This window comes from Rhineura floridana, chromosome 3 (assembly GCF_030035675.1).
Source record: "Rhineura floridana isolate rRhiFlo1 chromosome 3, rRhiFlo1.hap2, whole genome shotgun sequence".
In the NCBI taxonomy this organism is placed as follows: domain Eukaryota; kingdom Metazoa; phylum Chordata; class Lepidosauria; order Squamata; family Rhineuridae; genus Rhineura; species Rhineura floridana.
Genome location: NC_084482.1, coordinates 48,160,493 through 48,180,269, shown reverse-complemented (window position 1 = coordinate 48,180,269; position 19,777 = coordinate 48,160,493). Strand labels below are relative to the sequence as shown.

Below are 19,777 nucleotides of genomic sequence, written 5' to 3'. Positions count from 1 at the left end.
AACCTAAAGGGGAAGAGAACTAAGGATATTAACCTGGATCCAGAAAACTGGCCAGATGCACGACATGTCACCACAGGCAGTAAGCCTCCTAATGGCCATATGGACCTGCCCTAAAGGACACGAGAGGAAGAAGAATTAGATGGGACAGCAGAGACTCAGAGAGCAGGAAGGAAACAATAATTCCCGTGGTCCACTCAGTAGCGTACTGGCAAATTCAGAAGTGCAGGGTCCATTCATGATAGTCACACCATGCCCCTTCACAGACACACCCATAGCATACACTGTCTCTTCTGCAATTACAGAATTATAGAAACAGAATAAAACTGCTATGTGCAGAGGTCCCCCCCCCCCATTTCTCTGTCTGGGGGCTAAACATTGCCAGAAATGCTTTGATTTTAAGAATTCTGAATTGAAGCCATGTTTGGGATTAGGATTTAGGAGACCAAGGTACTTTGCCACAAAGATCACTTCTCACTTACCCTAGGAGCCAATCAGCATGCAAGGGGAGGCCTGTGTTAGCTACTGAGTAGAGACTTCTCAGTGACTGACTCACCTCCTTTCACTCTGATTAGTTCGAGTCAGCGTGAAAGGACAAGGAAGCATGTTGTTAGCTAAATGAGAACACTCCCCTTTCATGCTGATTGGCTCATACATAGGGACCCAGCCCCTCCAAAAGTAAGGGGTCTACGACACCTCCCCCATAACCCCAGATAGCTAGACCACTGGGTCTACTTCTGCATGGGACGGAAGTCACATTCCTTGGTGTGGTTGAGGGGTGGGGTTGCACCCTATCTTTTCCTGTCTGTATAGTTTCTATACTCCTGAATTCTACATCCATTTGAAACTGATCTGTGTCCTAGAAATCCCATGAAGCAAACACCAACAGTATTGAGACAGCATATGCAAGGGAGAGCAGCAAAGCTAGAGGTTTAGAACATAGAGGTTCAGGGAATGATTTCATCTGTTTGTTTTGCTGGAGAGAACCTGAGAGTCAATATGATCTTGAAAACTCCTGGAGTGATTCATGCCAAAGCAAACATTCTGACTCGCATCCTTCCTCCATCCAGCTTGAGCCACCTAGGTCATGTTTGCACGTGACTTGTCCAATTTTCTTTTTCAGGCCACAACCCCAGCACAAAAGGAACTGTGCATAAGCCCATTGAAATCAATGGGTAGAGGCTGTGTTACAGTCCAAAAGCTTCTTCCACTCCTGGTCTGGTTCATCCCCACATCAGCCTTATGAAGCATGTCTCATTTTTACAGATACAAATGGGTGCTGCCAGACAGTGTTGTGCCTAAGAGTTTTTTAAGTGGAATCTAGGACTCCTGTGGCCCAAACCTTCTATAGGACCACTGTGGTACATGTCGTCATGTCTGGCTCTATATTTTTATTATATTACTTGCATTTTGATTATAACCTTGGGGGTGTTGTCCCCCTTTCCTTTTCTGGAAGGCAAACAGCTGATGGTTCTAACTTTTAATCTGTGGTAGCACAAGATTATGTCACATTTTTCATACTACCTCAGAATGAAATGCTAATGTGTGTAAAAATGTCCCTAGTTTTAGGAAAAAATGTTTTTAGATGTTCTTAATGTTTTAAAATGTTTTTTTGTTTTATTTTAATGTTTTTGTTGTGCTGCTTTGTTGTTTGCTGTGCTTCTTTGGGAGAAAGGGCAGGACAGAAATATGAGAGAGCAAAAGGACGGAAGGAGACATGGCAGGGAAGGAATGGAATACATTGCATTTGTTTCTTTGTATCCCAGTGTGTTGGGGTCTGTTGTGATGAAGGACTAGCTAGAAAATATCCTAAATAAAATAACATAAACTTCTTCCTTGACTGCCGCTTTCCTAATTCAAGCTGCCCACTCTCCAAAGTGCCTTTTCCCTAAGGGCACGTTTGTAGGGTGCACATTCTCTGTCACATGCTATCTACAAATGGTACAACTATGTCTGAAATTATAAAGTGGTACGAGAGGGTATGATTGTGTGTGGGAGAAGTGGGGTGGATGGAATGCTGTACACACAAAACAAAACCTGTAGTATTTTTTCCTCCTAGTGCTCTGATGTCCAGTAGTTATCTATCTCAGCCATCAGTTGGTTTGATATAGGGAGTAAAAGGAAGAGATGACCTGTTATTCCTATGGTTTGTAAATCCTGTGCCCATTTCAGGATCTGGCAACTCTTCCACTAGAGTACTCTCTGGAGCAGTCCAAGTGTCAGTGGAGATTAGCTCTGGAAACATACAGACACAAAATGTTCTGGGTGGTTCAGTAACCCTGAAATGGTCCCTCTCTTCTGTAAGAGGCTGTATCTATGCCATAATTATCCATGTGAGCGACAGGGATTAATCTATCAGCTTTAAGAGCATTCTGAGTGGGTCACAAGGCTCTTGTCAGAACTGGATATAATTTGGGAAGTGAGGAGAGCAGATGTTCTGGGTCTGGATCAAAGATAAAATTAATTGATAATCCTTTTACCAAAAAATTGAGGTAACATGGCTTCAGTTATGGATACGGCAGTTAAACAAGCTCCATTTCATGTAAATTTTAATACAATGTGTATTTATTGCAAACAATAATATACAAAAAGGTAAGTTTTACAGAGAACCAAAAGGGATTTGCAAACAAAATGACCAAAAAACAAAACAAAACAACCTTACCTAAAACTGATTTTTTTAAAGGACAGGTTTTTTTAAGTTACAGAAATACTTTTAAAAGATCTGTGTTTTTTAATATAGAAGTAGAAAAGATACCATATTATAAGAGTGCTTTAAGATTTTCTTCTACTGTATTCCCTACAAAATGTTAACAAATATAACTTTTTTTAAAAATAAAAAAGTTGGCTATCTTTTTTAAAAAGGCAAACCTTAACTGTGTACCCAGAGCTTCACCAATGTCAGTTTCCCTGTAACCTTCCTCCCAAATCACATAGTAATGAAGAGGTGGAAAGTTAGCAGCACACCGTTGGAAGCTATCCATTAAGTACTGCTGCTCTGCAGCTTCCATTCATTTCTATTGAGCTTTCAAGGGACAAACACAAGCCCTATGGAAACGTGCAAACCCCATGGGAAAGAAGAGGGCTTGCACAGCAGCAAGTATTGGTGGCTGCACCCATTGTTGCTTTGCTTCTTTTGAACAGACCAAGACTTGGCCTACACCCATAGCAAGTGGTGGAATCTTGAGATAGTAGTGTGGATCGTACCACTTTGGTTTGCACAGCAGGGATATCATTTTTTTAAATGCTTCCTCCCTGTATAAAAGAACTCCCTGCAGTTAAAAACAACAACAAAGGAGGTTTTTAATATATTTTTAAAAAAACTTAGGGAAGCATTAAAAATGGCACTCTTGCCTGTAGCCTTAAGGCGCAAGTGGGACAGTCTACTATACTACCTTACTCTGCTGCTTGTGTACTCCCAGGCCCAGTATGTGAGTCCAGAATAGGTGAGGCGGAAAATACACACAGTGATACACTACATTTGCAATCTTTTGTTTGTACAGTGAAAAAAGGTTTTGTTTTTTCCAGGTTATCTTTAAACAGGAGGGGAAAAATAAGAGGAGAAAGAAAAACAAGAGGAAGTAGATGTATTTGTACAAACCGAAGACACACTCTGAAGGAATAATAATAATAAAAAATACACACAAGAAAAGGAACGAGAAAGATAAATAAAATAAGGGGTTATTGATTTAGACCATAATTTAACGATTAGGCACCATATACCCTCTGAGTAAGACTCTGGCATTTGTTTACATTACTTCTAATGCGGAAGGGGGGAAATGGAAGAAATCTCTTGATTAAAAAACTCTTTCCCCCCCAAAAAATAAATATATATAATTTTTTTTAAAAAAGAAAAACACCAATGCAAAAGTTGTTCCTTGTTAAAGTTGATATCCCCTTCCCCACTGCCACTCCCCTTCCACTGCAAATTGGCTTCGTGGAATATAGAATCCTGTTCCTAGTGGAATTTGCAGGGGAGGTGGTTTTTGGGCAGTCAGCACCTGTATCACACATGGGGGTCCGGTGTCAGAAGCTGAAGAAGGGGAGTCATGGTAGGGAATGTTGATTGTGGATTTATAATCTGGTGCTGCTGGTTGCAATAAAAAAAAATAAAGCAGCTTCAGATAGCAAAAAAAACTGAGTTGACTTCCACTTAAGCCTCATATTGCTCATTGGCAAAGAAAGAATTGTGCAAGCTCTCTTGGAAGATATCACATGGTTGATATTAAGGCTTTTCATTTGTGTTACTTTAAGGCTCAAGGTGTTTTTTTCTTTAACCCCCCCAAATAAATCTTTTACTTCCAAGCTAGAAAAATAAAGTCTCTTTCCAAATCCCCATCATCACGTTGAGCAACTGACCCCTGATTAGTGAAGAGCTTCTCCCCACCCCTTGGGTTTTGTGTGGGGTTTTTTGCTTTGACTTTATGCCCACATTTTTGCTTTCTATAAGCGAAAGACAAATTATACAAAAATACCTCTGACAGTAAGGAAAAATGCTAAGGCATACCATTTTGCTAAGTGTTGTTTAACTGTCAAAATAAGAAGCACTGTTTTTAAAAAAAAAGGTTTCTCTAAAAACAAGAAGTAAAATTACATATAAAATCCCCTCAAATTGGTAATGAATCATACACAGTACATACTAAAAAATACTTAAAATAGAGAATATTCCTCACAGAGGAATACTTTTTGAGTTTTGTAATTTTTGTAATCATTTTTCATTTTTAGTTATTGTTAAAAAATCCATACCTAGGCAAACTAAGTTGGCTGTTTGAAGAAGAAAATAAAAATCGCCTTCAAAACAAGGTTCTAAGTCCATCATGGAATGTCTGTTTACCCAGCAGAATGCTCTGTTTTCAGAAGGATGCTGTAGCACATAAGGCATTCTGGAATTTCTCTCTCTTATTCATTCACTTTTAGCTTTTTATTTTTTTTGTAAGAAAAAACTTTGATTACAGTCTGAGGAAGTTTGATGTCAGTCAAAACCTTACGGCCTGGTGAGCTGTGTGTAGACAGGCTGTTCCCAGTGTTGTGGGCTGTGGGTCTGAGGAATGGAAGGCACCCCTGTAGTGTCTGCAATGGGTGTGTACATTGGCCTCTGGGTGGGGTTCATGTAAGTGAAGGTGGAATAGAGGCTGGAGCTCTGGCTGGCGGCGTGGCTGTAGTAGGAGTTGGAGCTCTGGTGGTCTGTGTAGTCATACTGGGAACGAGTGATGGTTGGGTAGGAGGAACTGTAGTGCTGGAGGTTGAAGGAGCTGTAGCTGATTTGTTGAGGGGAGTGCTGTTGTTGCTCACTGTAATGGCTGGGACTGAGCTGCTCGGTCTTGATGTGTGTCCTCTGCTGGGGCTGCCCTGGTTCACTACTCAGGGTGGTCAGTGTATGCTGCGGTTGCTGTGGCGGTTGCGGCGGTGCTTGGGAGGGTGGTTGCTGCGATGGTGGCTGCTGCGGCTGCTGCTTGGACATCCAGACATGCCCAGAGCCAGCTGGAGTAGCTGCTGTGCTGCTGATCCCATAGCTGCCGGTATAGGTGACCTGCCCAGGCTGGCCATGGGTGGCTGGAACGCCGGGGTGACCATTGGGTGGAAGATACTGATCAAACTCATTGACATCGAAGGTCTCGATGTTGGAGATGACATCACTGCTGAGCTCGCCAATGTCCACGTCTCGGAAGTCAATGTGGGGTGGCTGCCTTCCTCCTTCTTGCAGTGGGCGCCCTTCACGCTTCAGGTCCTGCTTACCAGGCTGCACATCTGTTTTAGGGGTCGTAGGAGGGGTAGGTGGCCCCTGTGACTGTCCTGCAGGAAACACGAAAGAAAGAGCACCTGTTATAGGAAGCGTGCTGCTTTTTTTGTTTTTTGGCCTTTGATGTTAAACTTGCAGGCAAACCACACCTGGGCCTATCTTCCAACTGATATGAGCCCAGACAGAATGCCATAAAGCTCTGGAAAGCTAACAGCGGCCATTTTTAATAAGCCAGAGGTGTTGTATTACAGTGATAATTCAGTTAATGGTTAACTCTGGCTGGAGGTGAGTGAAAGGAGAAAATGGTGGGCTGACCAATAAAAATGAATTGCCACTGAAGATAGTTGCATGTCTCCTAGATCAGTTGTTTTGTACAGCCAAAGTGATGTGTGTCTGTGTGACCTACAGGAGATTGTGCTCCACTGAAAAAGGGGATAAAGAGCAATGTTGCTTATACAATTGGCTTGCAAAGCAGAGAAACAGATTTTGAAGTGTTGGTAGAGGAAATAGCCTTATATAAAGAGAAAGACCTTTTGAATGCTCTGTGTGTAAATGATACTATGTGCAATTGTCTGACCCTATCTAATTCCCACGAGAGATACTTCATGGCAGTGATGGACAATGCCTTTTGGTGACATGTCGTATATGGACACACACATCTGCACATGCTTTGCACCTATCTCATTTGTTATCCTTTTTCTGTACTAGAGACACTTCCAGATGCATAGTATGGGTCAGCTAAAAGATCACTAATTGCGCTTTACTATATAGCTCTTTATCTGTTTATCTGCACGGAAGCATCCTGGTTTTCTTCTGCAAAGTAGAACTATGGAGTATGGCACACTTACCAGAATGTTCTCCGGGGGAATGCACTTCACTCATGCTGGATGAAGACTGGGGAGAATCTGCCTGCAGGGCTTTGAAGATGGCATTAGGAGAGATGTGGGTTTGCTCAGATCCTTCCTCTTGCTCAGCCTGCCCGTTCTTGACTGACTTTCTCCTTCGTGGCTGGTACTTGTAGTCTGGATGGTCTTTTTTATGCTGCACCCTCAGCCGTTCAGCCTCTTCCACGAATGGGCGTTTCTCACTCTCGTTCAATAACCTGAGCAAGAAAGAAAGGGCCTTGTGGTTACTTACGCTGGTGTTATACTTAAAGCTGAGATTTCCAGAACAGAGCACTTATGAGATCAGTTTTTCCTTCAAAAAGAAAAGCCAGGCTGTCTGCAAGCACCACTGTCCCAAGCAGCTGTTGAAGGCTGCAAACTTGTGCAAAATGAGCTTCTGGTCACACAAAGCTCAGGATCCAGACATATGTGCATATATAACATTATGCCAAAATGTCAAAGAAGCATAACAAAGTTGGCAGGCAACTCAGTCTTTAGACATCTTGTTATCTGATGTTAGAAGCAGACTAGAAAGTTCTAGGAGGACCTCCAGGCATTGTATGCGGGGGGGGGGCGGGGAGGAAGGACTTGGTAATCCATACCCCCTAATACCCCTCCTCCCCTCCCTTTTCTACATCAGTTTAGCGCCCCTTTCTGGACCTCCACTCCTCCACCAAGATAGTAGCAGATTGTTTTGGCTACTTTCAAAAAGACATAACAAAAATTGAGCCAGGACAGGGACTCTGCTTTCACCCCTTGCTCGGAATTTGGTTGGAGAGGTGACTCTCATCCTATCACCCCGCCCACTCACCCAGGCCACACATACAGGAATACAGATTCAGCAGCAGAGTAGCTAGCTAGCTAATACCTTGGATGCCCCCAAGCACCCACACAAACTGTCCATAGTTTGACAGCTAAACTCAGTAAAAAAACTTCTTCTTCTGCAAAGGTGGTTTATCTTTTTCCTCCTGTCTTGTTGCAGTCACAAGCTTATATTTCAGTCAGGTGACTCACTTTTTCTTAACCCACTCCCTCTCCCCCCTTCTGTTGCAAGTCATCCTTCCGACCCAACCTCCTATTGGACCATGCTTGCCAATTTTTGCCAACAGTCATCATCACACCCTATGTGTGCCATTCATGTTTTGTCCCAGATCAAGGCTTGATTTCTACCAGAGCTCAGCCTCTTTGTTTGTTTTTAATGGTTGGGCCAAGTCCTGGGGTGCATGAAGTAAAGAGAAATTATCCCTGGGCATGTACAGAGTGCCTTTCAGAGTAATCACACCATTAAAAAACAAAAAAGCAGATGGCGTGGGCTCCCCTAGTAGGCTTGATCTCAATACCACTTAAAAAACAAGAGATTTAGCACTGCGCCTCCTCAGAAGCGGCATCATCTTTTCTTGGGTCTTAACAGCACATTCCTGTGCAGGCCTTCTCTGATGAACCCCCCTTTGCATTCATTGGGAAGTAAGTATGCCTAGGATTGCCGTCATATTTTCTAGTCTTGGCTTCTAATCGAACGCTGTCATGCTGGAGGCCCACAGCAGAGTCCTTCCTCCCCTAGGCTAAACGAGGACCGAAAATATGGGCATATGTGCAAACAACGTTTTGACCCAGACCTTCTCTTCCAGCCTGAGTTCCGTCTACATAGGCGCACAGGTTTGCCGCCTGAACGCGGAGTTCCAAATGCACGCGCTCTAACATGAGCCGGGATTTAGCTAGCCTCTTTCCAGGCTCCTGCCGGGAGAAGGAGGAACTCAAGTTTGGACTCTTCCGGCCAGATTCTCTTCCATCATCCCACCCCCGCCAACGGGAAATGCGGTCCCTGTCCACCCTCTACCCGTGCGCGCGGTTTCTCTTGTCTGTTCCTACTCCTGCAGACCCGCACACGCCCCCGGGGCGCTGGAAAGTGGGCTATGCACGCCACTTTGTGCAAAACTTGCTAGCAAGCAAGCACGCGAACCCGCGAGGTCCTCCTCCTCCTCCCTTCTGCTCCCTTTAGGCCTGCGATCCTCTGCCCCACCGAAGGCAGCGAGACTGACTTCCGAGCCAATCTCCGCCAGCTATCGACTTCACACGCCTTTTTGCTCCCACCCTCCCGCCGGCGGCCCTTACCTCCAGAGTTTCCCCAGCGTCTTGCTCAGCTCCGCGTTGTGCAGATGGGGATACTGGTCCGCTAGCTTCCTCCGCGCCGCTTGAGCCCACACCATGAAGGCGTTCATGGGCCGCTTGACGTGGGGCTTGTTTTTACTGGATCCGTTCACCCGGACAGGCATGGGCACCAGAGTCCAGTCGTAACCCTTCAGGACCTGGCTGACGGCTTCTCGGATGCAGACGGGGAACTTGTCCTCGTCGCTTTCTTTCTTCAGGTCCTGGTCGTTTTTGGGGAATGTGTTCTCTTGGGGTCTGGTGTTCTCGGTGTCCGATCCGGAACCCGAAGGGCAAGGAGAGCCTGCGGAGTCGTCCGACATGGTTGGGCTGGGAGCGCCGGACAGACATTTCTTCTGCTCTTCTGTCATCTTCAGGAAGGGGTCGAGGAGATTCATGCGAGAAAGCGGCAAAGCAAAAATAGTAGGCAAATGAGAATAGAGGAGAGGGGGTGGGAAAAGGGGGTGGGGAGGAGGAGGAGAATGGGGAGGGGTTAAAAATCGAAAGGAGCGGGGGGCTCTGCAAAAGGCATGAAAAGAGACAAGGGAGGCGGCAAAAAAAGAGTTGTAAATGTTTTTTAAAAATTGTTTTATCTGGTTTGCAGAAACGTAAGAGGAGAGAAAGAACTCGGCTCGCGGGCGCGTCGCAAAGTCGCTGCTCCTGCTGCTGCTGCAGAGATTGGCTCTCAAGAAACGGACATGTGGCCAGCTGATCAGTTCGTGGATAGTCAAAGAGGGACTGGTGGCACGGCAAAAAAAAAAGCAGTTGAATGGGGGTAAATTCCCCCTTTCAAAAGAAGGAGAAAAGGTTCCTCGGAGTCTGGAGGGTACAGAGAGAGAAAAAAATTAAGGCTCCCCAAATCACCTCGTCGATTTCGAGCTCAGCTCTCCTCACTCTCTCTCTGGGACTCTTTAATAAATACTCTCCTCTGCTATTTCACCTTAGAAACTTTCAGCCAATGGCAGGCCTGCCCCTGGAGGGCTGGCACGCAGCTGATTGGCTGAAAAGTTTTCCCTCTCTCCCCCCCCCTCTGAAGGGAGGGGAGAAATGAGCGCAGATCTCAGAGAAAAGGAGGGAGGGGGGAAAGAGAAAGTTTGTCGCGCGCTGGAGTTGAGCCTTTGTACTTCACAACTCTTGAGAGATATTCCTCCGAGTAAATTTCTCCTTTCTTTTTCTACCTGTCGATCTAGGCAGATTTCTGTTGCTGCTTTCAGAGTGAAGAAAGGGCATGAAATCTTCTCTAGTAGATACGTCATCTCTCGGGTAAAACTACACGACAAACGCTCTCCTCTCTCGCTCGGAAAGAGCTTAGTGCTCCTCTGTCTCTCTCCCTCTCCTCCACCCCCAGCTTTGAAGTCAGTGATTTTTCTGACTCACCTCTCCTATGGGAGGGTTTTGTTTTGATTCTGCTCGTCCTAATGCTTTATCCATGCTTAAAACTTTCAGGAGGAAGGGAACGTCGACTTTTCAGTGCTGTATTGCGATTCACGGAGGGGGGGGGGAGGAAATCGGATCCAGAGAATGCCCCGGTTTATTTTAAGTATCCCCCCCCCCAGCCTTGGGTATATACTTAGGACAACTCCATTTTCAAATTGGTTATTGTTTAATCTCTCCTTCGGATTCCATACTGTGCAAAATAAGGTTAGTGGTTTTATAGATAGATAGATAGATAGATAGATAGATAGATAGATAGATAGATAGATAGATAGATAGATAGATAGATAGATAGATACGTATGACAGCAAAATATCACATTGAGAGTGTTCTGTTATAGGAGCAAAATATGACCAGGCTTCTCTTCTGACTTTCCACAATAAAAGTAAGCAGGTATAAGCTAAAATTCTGCTCCACAGAACCCAGTGGGGACTTAATCCCCAGTAAACCAACACAGGGCTGGGGCTGTACGTCATTTAAAAAGGGTACCCATAAGAATGATAGTCGGTTACATGGCTTGAGTGTGTATGTATGGGCCTTTTTTTTTTTAGCATATTCAAAATCCTTATAATTCTAAACGACACGGGGCAAAGGGTTTTTCTTTAAGCTTGATCCTTTATCATAAAGACAAGACTTGAATTTACTTGTTAGGTTCACTGCATACTCTTGCAAGGCCAGACGCAAACCAGATGCAAGGAGATGCATCGAAATGTATCCCTTCACTCCAACCCCCTCCCTAACCATCTCAAGAGAGAGAATAATAATTTTTCTTCTTCATATATATATAGGTCTAGTTTCAGAGATGGCTGTTGTGAGGGGTAAGATGTATTTGATTTATTTTAGTTTTATATCAAATGTTATACCTACTCATTTCAGGTCTTTTTTTAATATATTGGCTGGGCAATGTTTCCACAACCTTTCCCTAAAAGTAGGTGAGACAGCGGAAGGAAAAGTTTTTCGACGAAGATAACGGGAGTTGCAAAGGATGCACAACAGGGTGGAGCTGAACAACTTGGCTGTGCAACACAAACGGCAGATCTTGTGCTTGATTCGCTTTTGGAGAAGCAGCCCTTCATCTATAGAGACATCATGTGCATCGCACAGACGCACCGTCTCTCTGAGCAATTAGGGAGCCCGTTAGCTGTGGGCGCTTCCCGCATTGTAAACGCTTTAAATCATGAGCTGTCATGTTGTCTTGCCTAGGACAGACGCCTTTCCATGGCTTGGCTTGGCTTTCCGTACGTTTTTTCCACTCTCCGTCTTTTCTTGGAACTTTTACAGTTACTGCTATATAAACAAATCACCTTTACCGCAGATAAAATGTAATTCTCATTTCCGTCCAGAGGGGGCACCATAGCCTCAGAAACTAACCCCGAAGATTTCAAGACTCTTAGACGTTTCAAGGTGGTTAACATATAAGCACGCACGCGTACTCACACACTCCCCCCCCCATCTTCTAAAGCACAGGCACACTCACACATAGATTAGTCCCTGGCGATTTGATATATCATATGGCTCCTCCTTCTCACCCGTACACGATCCAACAGTAAAAGTGTAGTCAGCCTCCAGATGAAGTAATGTTGTAGTCAATGAAACTCATGAAGATATCAAAGAGTTCAGAGATGGTTCATTTTTTAAAAAAATGTCAATTGGGGAAAGGGGCAAATCTTCCTCTTGCGATACAGCTGTTTCAAAGCATCTGTCCTTCACTCCCTTTCCAGAATTCCCCTCTCGTATCGTCTGCGTACCAATCCCTTTCTTTGCCTGTTGTATTTATTCCTCATCCCACGTACACGTTTAAAAAGACATGTCGCCATCAAAAATCCCTAAACAGACCTTCCCTGTCCAGTGCCCCCCCTAGCAAAACGAAGTCATACCGGGACGGAGTTTATAGGTGCCACTCTATCAGCAACTCCCAGTTGCGCACGCTCCGCACAGTAAACCCCATTGTGCAAAGTGCAATAAACCCCATTGCATTTAACGGGACCTAGTCTAGACAAACATGCCTAAGAATTTGCTGGGCGCTGCTGCCATTCAGACACACATGGAATGTTCAAGTAAGGCTGCAATCCTTACTTGGAAGTAAACTCCATTGATCTCAGTGGGTCTTACCTCCAAGCATAAGTGGTGCCGGGAGAGGAGAGCAACCCCTCCATTGCTGCCCCTCCTTGTTATTGGATCCCAGTGATTACTTAAAGGAAGGGTATTTTTCACATGTCCCCCCCCCAGTGTATTTTTCCCCTTGGTGCCGCCACAGCCTCCCACTATACATGGATAGGATCGGGCTCCACATGTGTTTTGAGGTCCGGGGTGAAAGGGATATATATATACGTGCATTTCCCCAAGAATCTCTCTAGGACTTGATCGAGGCTATTGCATTGCTGCCTGTAGGCAAGGCAGGAGCATGTGTTTGCATTTAGGGTTCACTCAGCAAGAGCGAGAGAGCTGAAGATTCTCCCAACCGACCTCGGCAGAGCTTGTTTAAGGGGCTTTGCACGGGAGGTTTCCTGGATGGGCAGCCTGGTCCTTGAACAGGCGAAGACGGCCCGAAATCGCTCGCCGGCCACGACACCTCAGCAGGTCGGCTCAGCGCAGACAGAGAGAAGGAAGCGTCTGTCCCAGATCTTCAGGAGGAATAGGAGGAGAAGGAAGCAGAAATCATTTTATAAAAGCCCACAAAAACACGCAACCGCATGTTGTTACCTCGGCTGCGTTTTGACGTGTCTCCTGTGTCAGAGACAGGGACGGGTAAAATGCTCCGAGAATCCAGTCACTGGGTTACCCCAGCCTCTGAATCCCAGAAAGGGACGCCAGTCCTCGCTCCTTCCATCCCAGAGGCAGCCATCCATGCCTTCTTGATGGTGACGATGAAACCACACGCTGCCACCCCCACTATTGGGAATCGTCGATCTGCTGGTCGAGACCCTTGTCTCTGGCTTTCCCCCGCCACCTCGCCCACTCCTCGCGCCGCTGCTAAGCTATTCTCACAGGACTCTCCTAGCCTGTGAGAATCTGCGTCTTTATCTTGTAAAGGAATGCCTAACTTTCACATTGCATTAGGAATTGTACATGCAAGAAATAAAAATACAATTAGGGACGAGGTCTAGGATATATCTTTGTGAGATCCGTTTCCCTTTGGCTGTCATCCCAATAAAAGAGTCCTCTCAATCTTTAGAAGTAGGTAGCACTGGAAGAGTTGAAAGATAAATGGGTGAGTCTTTAAAAAGAGGGTTGCGGGGGGTTGACCTTTGACAAAAATAACTTGAAGGGGGAAACTAACGTGTTATAGAAGATAATGTAATCTTATCCTTTGCAATTCTAACAGTACGTTTCACTTAGAGAGAAAGAAATGACTTGCTTTGCACAATATGCACCATGAGTTTTTGTCTTTTTAAAAAAATCTAGATTCAAATTTTGAGCAGTAAATGGAAAGGCAAATCTCTCTCTCTCTCTCTCTGCAAACGACTTTGGAAAAAGCGATGTTTTGTTTTGTTGCTTTGGTCGGGTTTTCTGTGTTAAACTCAGGCAGACTGTTCTTTCATGCCATAGCAAAAAATTGCTATTCCCCCCCTCCCACTTTGCCCGAAAAGAAATCGCTCGACTTTGTTGAAAACTGAGTAGATATATGAGTAGAGAGTAAGTCGATCTCGTGCTTTGTGGGCGACTGGCAGACACAAACAAACAACAATCGTTTTGTTGGATTAAAAAAACCCCATGAAAGAGACTGGCCATTTAAACAAGGTTTCGCTCAAAAATATAACCTGTTCGAAATTCATTCCTCAAACATTTTTTTACAAGAAAGGAAAAATCTTTCAAGAAGACTGTACAGGATAAAATAATCGTCATGATAATAATGATACAAATCAATGATAATCCATGATCCATAAACAATAGTCTAGCCTCCAGCGTGCTCATCACCAATTCTTCACGAGGTCCTTTTTATTCATTAACACACGCAGAGAGTGTGTCCGCCAACTTCCTCAATGAATGTTAGAAGTTCCCTCTTTTTAAAACCCCAAAACCTGAAAAACGAGAACACCCGACCAAACCTTGAAAAGATGTCCTAATGAGAGGCGCTTTAAGAGCCGTTTCATTTTCCACAAGAGCGTGCTTTTTCATCCAAAAGGGGGCCCTGACAGCGTTTATAGCGTTAATTTCGAGGGCTTCCCTGTTGTGCTAATTTAGGTCGGTGAGGGATTCGGGGGGGTGTGGTAGTGGGGGGGGGATGGAGAGAGAGAGAGGATCTCTCAGTTTTGCAAACCACTGAGCAGGCAAATGAATCCCAGAGAGATGGCCGTCTCGCGAAGCAACTGCAACTGTTGCACGGTTCTCCTCCGAAGGATCTCTTTCAGAGGCTGTTGCGCTTGGGGCATCTCTATATGAAAAGTATAATAGAGCCATTTAAATACACGCAAAGATCTCCTCTCCTCTTTTTTTCCTCCTCTCTTCCATTTTCCTCCCCTGCAAAGTTTAGTGATTTCTCGAGCCCCTTGGCAACGTATCCTCCTTTTCCTTCCCTCAGCCTGTGTGATCATTCAGTCAAGCCGCTGACATTTCAGGCACCGGAGCTGAAGTTTGCAAAGTGTGATGTCATTCTCAAGATGCTGGTGACGGAAGCTTTAGAGAGCTTTAATCAAAAGAAAGTGGGTGGGTGGGGAGAGAAAGCCGATTTGGGGAAGATGCTGGCTGTTCAGTATGGGGCAGGGGGAGGGAGGAAGGATAACAGCGATGATGGAGATGTCCACGCTACAGCGGGTACGAACCCTTTCCCCCTTTTCTAACTGCCCAATGCCCCCTTTTTGGGAGGAATAAAATGCAACAGAGCTCGAGTTGGTGTGCCAACACATCCCCCATATATGTATTTCAGAGGCACACTACAAGCCGTTTTTAAACACATGCACACAGGGAGCCAGAAACTAATAGGAAAAGGACCCTGAATGCTGCTTTATGCAAATCTCTCCTAACTAATGCATTCCACAAAAGCAAAGATCACAGATAAGATTCTGTGCCATATTATCCCGTCCCTGTATTTCCTAGTCACACAAATGTCCAATTTTAAATAAAATATATTATGAGGATCCTTCTCTCTCTCTCAAATGTTTTCAGTTGCTTTTTAACTAAGGTGATATTACTCATCTCATATCTCTGTATGTTTTATTTATTTTCCCCTCCCTCATCTAGAAAAAAAACTAGATACAAATCCAAAAGGCCTTGATTTAGGTTTGCTCAAATGAAGACTTTTTTAAAAAAATGTTTTCATGGAGGAGGTAATATTTCTAACAGTTTCTTTTGATTGTGCTAATTCAGATCAATAGCAGAGCTGCAGGATGCTCTACCTTCCTAATACACTTACCCCCTCCCCCTCTTAACAAATTAATATAAATAGAAAGTGACAGATGTTCATCTGGCCATTTTCTCTTAAAGGTGGACAGTGGCAAGCAGAACCCGCTTTGAAACTGAGAAGTCACGTTTAAACCTGTAAGGGCTGACATGGATCTAACTAGGAAACCAGGAATTGTAGATATGGTCAAGAAGATCAATATGGCTGTCCAGTGGAAGGAGACTATAATATTAAAGTGTTGTTATAGCGTGGCAGGTTGGTAGCTAAACGTTGTTTTGCAGCTGCAGAAAATATCTGCTTTAGAAGTGTTTTTCCTTATGAAAGACTGATAGTCCTTGGGCAAGGTGAGCAAACCAGTTATGTCAGAAACCTCAGCCCACTCAGTACTTCTAAATCTTAACACCCTGGTTGAAAATGATGGCTTCTGGATTGCAGCTTTGAGCACCTCGAATTTGGATCCTCTCTTTTTTCTGCCCGGTATAGCTATTTGTTTTGCAAGTGCTTGAAAGTCTCCTTATCACTTCACCCACCCAACAATACACATCAACAATACACGTCAGTGGGAGGTGGTGGAACAAGAGTAATTTACATTTTTGTGCTGAGGTGGGGAAGGATATGATCCTATATTTGGTTTTTATTTTTGTTAAAAAAAATTTAAAATCCTATCTAAAAGTTGCCTTGAAAGTTCCCTAAAGAGGCAAGATATAAATATGAAATAAGTAAATAAAGTAATTTAGGGCCCTGAAAAGAGAAGGGTCCTCCTGAATCAAGTCATTCTCCAATCAATACTATTTTTCAAAAGAATTTTTTAAAAACTCCATTGGTCTAAATTGCCCCTGACATGTATGACCTGATCCAGCTGAAATGAAGGGCTTTTTGCATTTTGCTGGTTTCAGTTGGATAAAATTTTTTGCATGGGCTTCATTTTTGCTTCTGGAAAAGGATTGTGTTCATATATTTTAAGAAGAAAATATAAGAAAGCTCATTTTTATATAAAAATAACCGCACAGTTAATAATAAGAAGGATAAACTATTGCATTCAAAGCAGCACATTGTAAAAGAAGGTAAGGCTGGAATGGGGCTTACTCCCTGGTACAAGCCGCATTGAAGTCAACTGGGACTTATGTCTGAGTAGACATATATAGGCTTGTATTATAAATCATGCTCTTTCTTTGTAATTGGAGAGGTAATCTAGAGGTATACCTGTTCTAGTGCGGGATTTTTCATTCACTGCTTCAAGGTAAATCAGAAATCCCACAACACCAAGATGTTAACTCGAAGTCATAACATCAGATTAATTGTATTGTATCATTTATTTCCACAAGGAATTCCAAATGTAGAGCTTTGGAATAGTTCTTATGCTTTACTATCAAACTCTAGAAGAGGTTTCAGTTATCTGAATGGCTTAGGGGATATCTAAAACAGCAAAATAATCAGAAGTTTGGATAAGGATGTGTTATTCATAGGGCTTTCTTTGTTTGTACATGTGGTAGAGAGACACACACTGAATCAAATAATTTTGACTAATTAAGAAGTGTCTCGTGCATTTATGTCCATACCTCTGACTATTGGTTTATCTGGTTTCCTGCTTTTTTCATGCTTACAAACAAAAAGCCTGTCAATTACAATTTGTGTGTGTGTGTGTGTGTGTGTTTTAAAAAAACTGGGTTTTTGTGAGGGGGAGTAAATGCAATTGCTTTCGCAGGGTGGGCTAGCTAAACTTTTGTCATAAAACACTTAAATGGCTAAATGGAATAGATACAATTGGGTCTTTGATAAATAGGGTGGACACTAGCAAAAATTAGTCAAGTTGGACCATTGAAACCAAAGTGTATAGTTAAATTAGACTAATTTCCATGGAATGTAGTTGTTACTGAGTTTTTGCAGGACTATTGCATCCATTGTTCTTGAACCAATAAAAGTTACATTGTTGATCATAACAGATTCCTGTCACCTATAATTAATCATCCCCCACCCAACAACATTCATATTTTAAGAGTTACTGAATAAAAGTTTACATAGCCAAACTGGAGTGTTTCCCCTAATAAGAACTTATGTAAAATTCTCCCCCAAAGTGTCCTCCCCCTCCCACCTCCTTCAAAAACTGCTTAACTGTTTGTCCTTCTCCATGCCTTCAAATCCCATTCTTGGCTAGTTCCTTATCTTGCTGATGTGGACAGTTGCATCTCTCCTCCTGCAACCCCCAGAGGATATTTTGACAAGTAATTCAAGATTTAAAATCCAAGCCCCCCTAAACACCCCCCAAACATCCTGACACTGCTTGCTGCAGTGAACAATGAATCCATAAAGGGATTTTGAAAAGGCACTGATCTAATACTTTTTGCTCACATTGTTTCTCTTGCGGTAGCAGAGTTTTGCTTGAGAGGAAATAATGGGCTGGAATCACTTACTAAAGAGCATCAATCTGCCTTTCTAAGAGTGACATCATTTGTATTTGTTTGTATAATTTAATGCTGACTAGTCTGCTATACGTTGTACTGGGCTTTTACTTTGCTCTTTTGCTGTACTTCTGTTGTTAGCTGTCCTGGACTGTCACAAGAGGAAGGGTGGGACGTAAGACATAATAATACCAGTTTAAAATATAAACGTTCTTTTAATTATGCAACCGTGAAGGTAACCATCAACATGTCTAAATATGCCTGATATATCAATGATTCTGATGATAGTTCATGGATTCATCACAATCAAGAAGATAGGTAACAAGATAGCAGATTCTCTTGACTAAACAAAAATGTTATTGTTATTCTTAATTGGCATGATCCAACCAATAGTAAATAGGTTTTGTTTCCATTTATTTTAATGAAGTCTGTAGTATATAAAGGTCCTTAGCTGTAGCTCAATTGTGATTGTTATTTACTTACAGTATTAGTAGCAATGATCTGATAATTTGTCAGTTATACTGGTTTTTGTGTGCATAGGAGATCATATGCACACACAGGGATCCTAAATGTACAAGGGCTTCCTTATTCACAAGGAGCACAGAACTGCCCTCTCTACCGCTGCAAAAGATGAATCTTGTTTCCATGGGAGCTTTCTGAGTTCTCTGGAGGAACTGACACATTCTGGTTTGAGAACATGGGGAGCACTTGAGCACTTTTGCTTTTAGGTTCTTTTCCCAGTCCCTTTCATTTCAATGGGCCCTCATAGGATAAAATCCCAGAGGACTGTGTCCCTCTTTGAATCAAAAGATATGGACTACTGACAGCTAAGTTATCAATAGGAATGCCTCCTCCCAGAGACACAGTCCACCAAAAACGAATGTTTATTTCATTCTGTATAGTCTAAAGCTGCACAGTTAGGCTATTGAAATCTTTTTGGCCCTGATCCATCCCAAGGAAGTTAATCATGCCTTCAGTTCTGTTGAAGTCAGTGGGAGCAAGCTAGCTGTAACTTTCTTAAATGCCACGGATTTCAATGTGATGTAGGTACCACTAACTTTCTGTGGTTTGGGCTCATTGACTTCAGGGATAGTTAATCATTCTAACTGTATGCAGGATTGCAGTCTAAACCATTAATACTTTCAGCCAGTAAAAAGTCATTAGTATTATTAGTAAATGAGTCACATACAGCAAGGATGTAATGGTAAAAGTGAAGCTATAATTTCTGTTTGCTAATTTTTAAGTTTTCTGTTGCATTAACTTTTTTTAACTAGTCCAACTCACTTGATAGTGAATTTAAGAGAAGCCCTTTTATTGGCTTTTAGCATTTGTTCCATTGTGAATATATTGTACTGCAGTATTTTTCAGTGGCAATTAATGCATGAAAAGGTACATACGGTTATTTGGGTCTCTCAATGCAAGGAATTTTATACAAAACAGAATGGTCAGAATTGTGTAAACCGTTTGATTTTACTTATCTTCTTCTTCATAATCATTATTATTTATTACATTTTTTATTATTGCTGCTGCTTCTGGTGGTTTTTTAAATTAAAAAATCCATATTTTTGCAAGCAGCTTTTAAATTATGACATGTATGTCAAAGCTAACATGCTGTGAAAATTATACATGATGTTTCATACAGATAAATAAATGACAGTAAGTGAAAACTAGCCATATTCTGTTTGGGAACCAGGCTAGTTTTAAATTACTGCCAAGGAATAGTTCAAATTACATGGGCAGCTACGGCTTACAAGAAATCCATCAGAATTGGAGGAGAGAATAGAACAGCCATTCTCTCTACCTGTTTGTGTAGCTCCTTGCTAATGCAGGACAAGCCAGA

At 43.0% G+C, this 19,777-nt stretch overlaps 1 protein-coding gene across 1 annotated transcript; it reads right to left on the bottom strand.

The window, feature by feature from the left end:
- Positions 1–2,604: 2,604 nt before the first annotated feature.
- SOX9 (SRY-box transcription factor 9) lies at positions 2,605–10,089 on the bottom strand. The gene is made up of 3 exons (XM_061615665.1): positions 8,731–10,089; positions 6,583–6,836; positions 2,605–5,787 (listed from the first exon to the last, which is right to left on the bottom strand). The coding sequence occupies exons 1-3, from the start codon at positions 9,159–9,161 to the stop codon at positions 4,979–4,981; spliced, it is 1,494 nt and encodes a 497-aa protein (XP_061471649.1). The 5' UTR covers positions 9,162–10,089; the 3' UTR covers positions 2,605–4,978.
- Positions 10,090–19,777: the final 9,688 nt, after the last annotated feature.

What these genes read in the sequence shown, in the direction of transcription:
- SOX9 (XM_061615665.1), bottom strand. Translation starts at nt 9,161, where the DNA reads ATGAATCTCCTCGACCCCTTCCTGAAGATGACAGAAGAGCAGAAGAAA. An exon ending in ACGCTGGGGAAACTCTGGAG is followed by an intron (nt 6,837 to 8,730) that starts GTAAGGGCCGCC and finishes TTTCTTGCTCAG; the next exon opens with GTTATTGAACGAGAGTGAGA. An exon ending in TTCCCCCGGAGAACATTCTG is followed by an intron (nt 5,788 to 6,582) that starts GTAAGTGTGCCA and finishes TGTTTCCTGCAG; the next exon opens with GACAGTCACAGGGGCCACCT.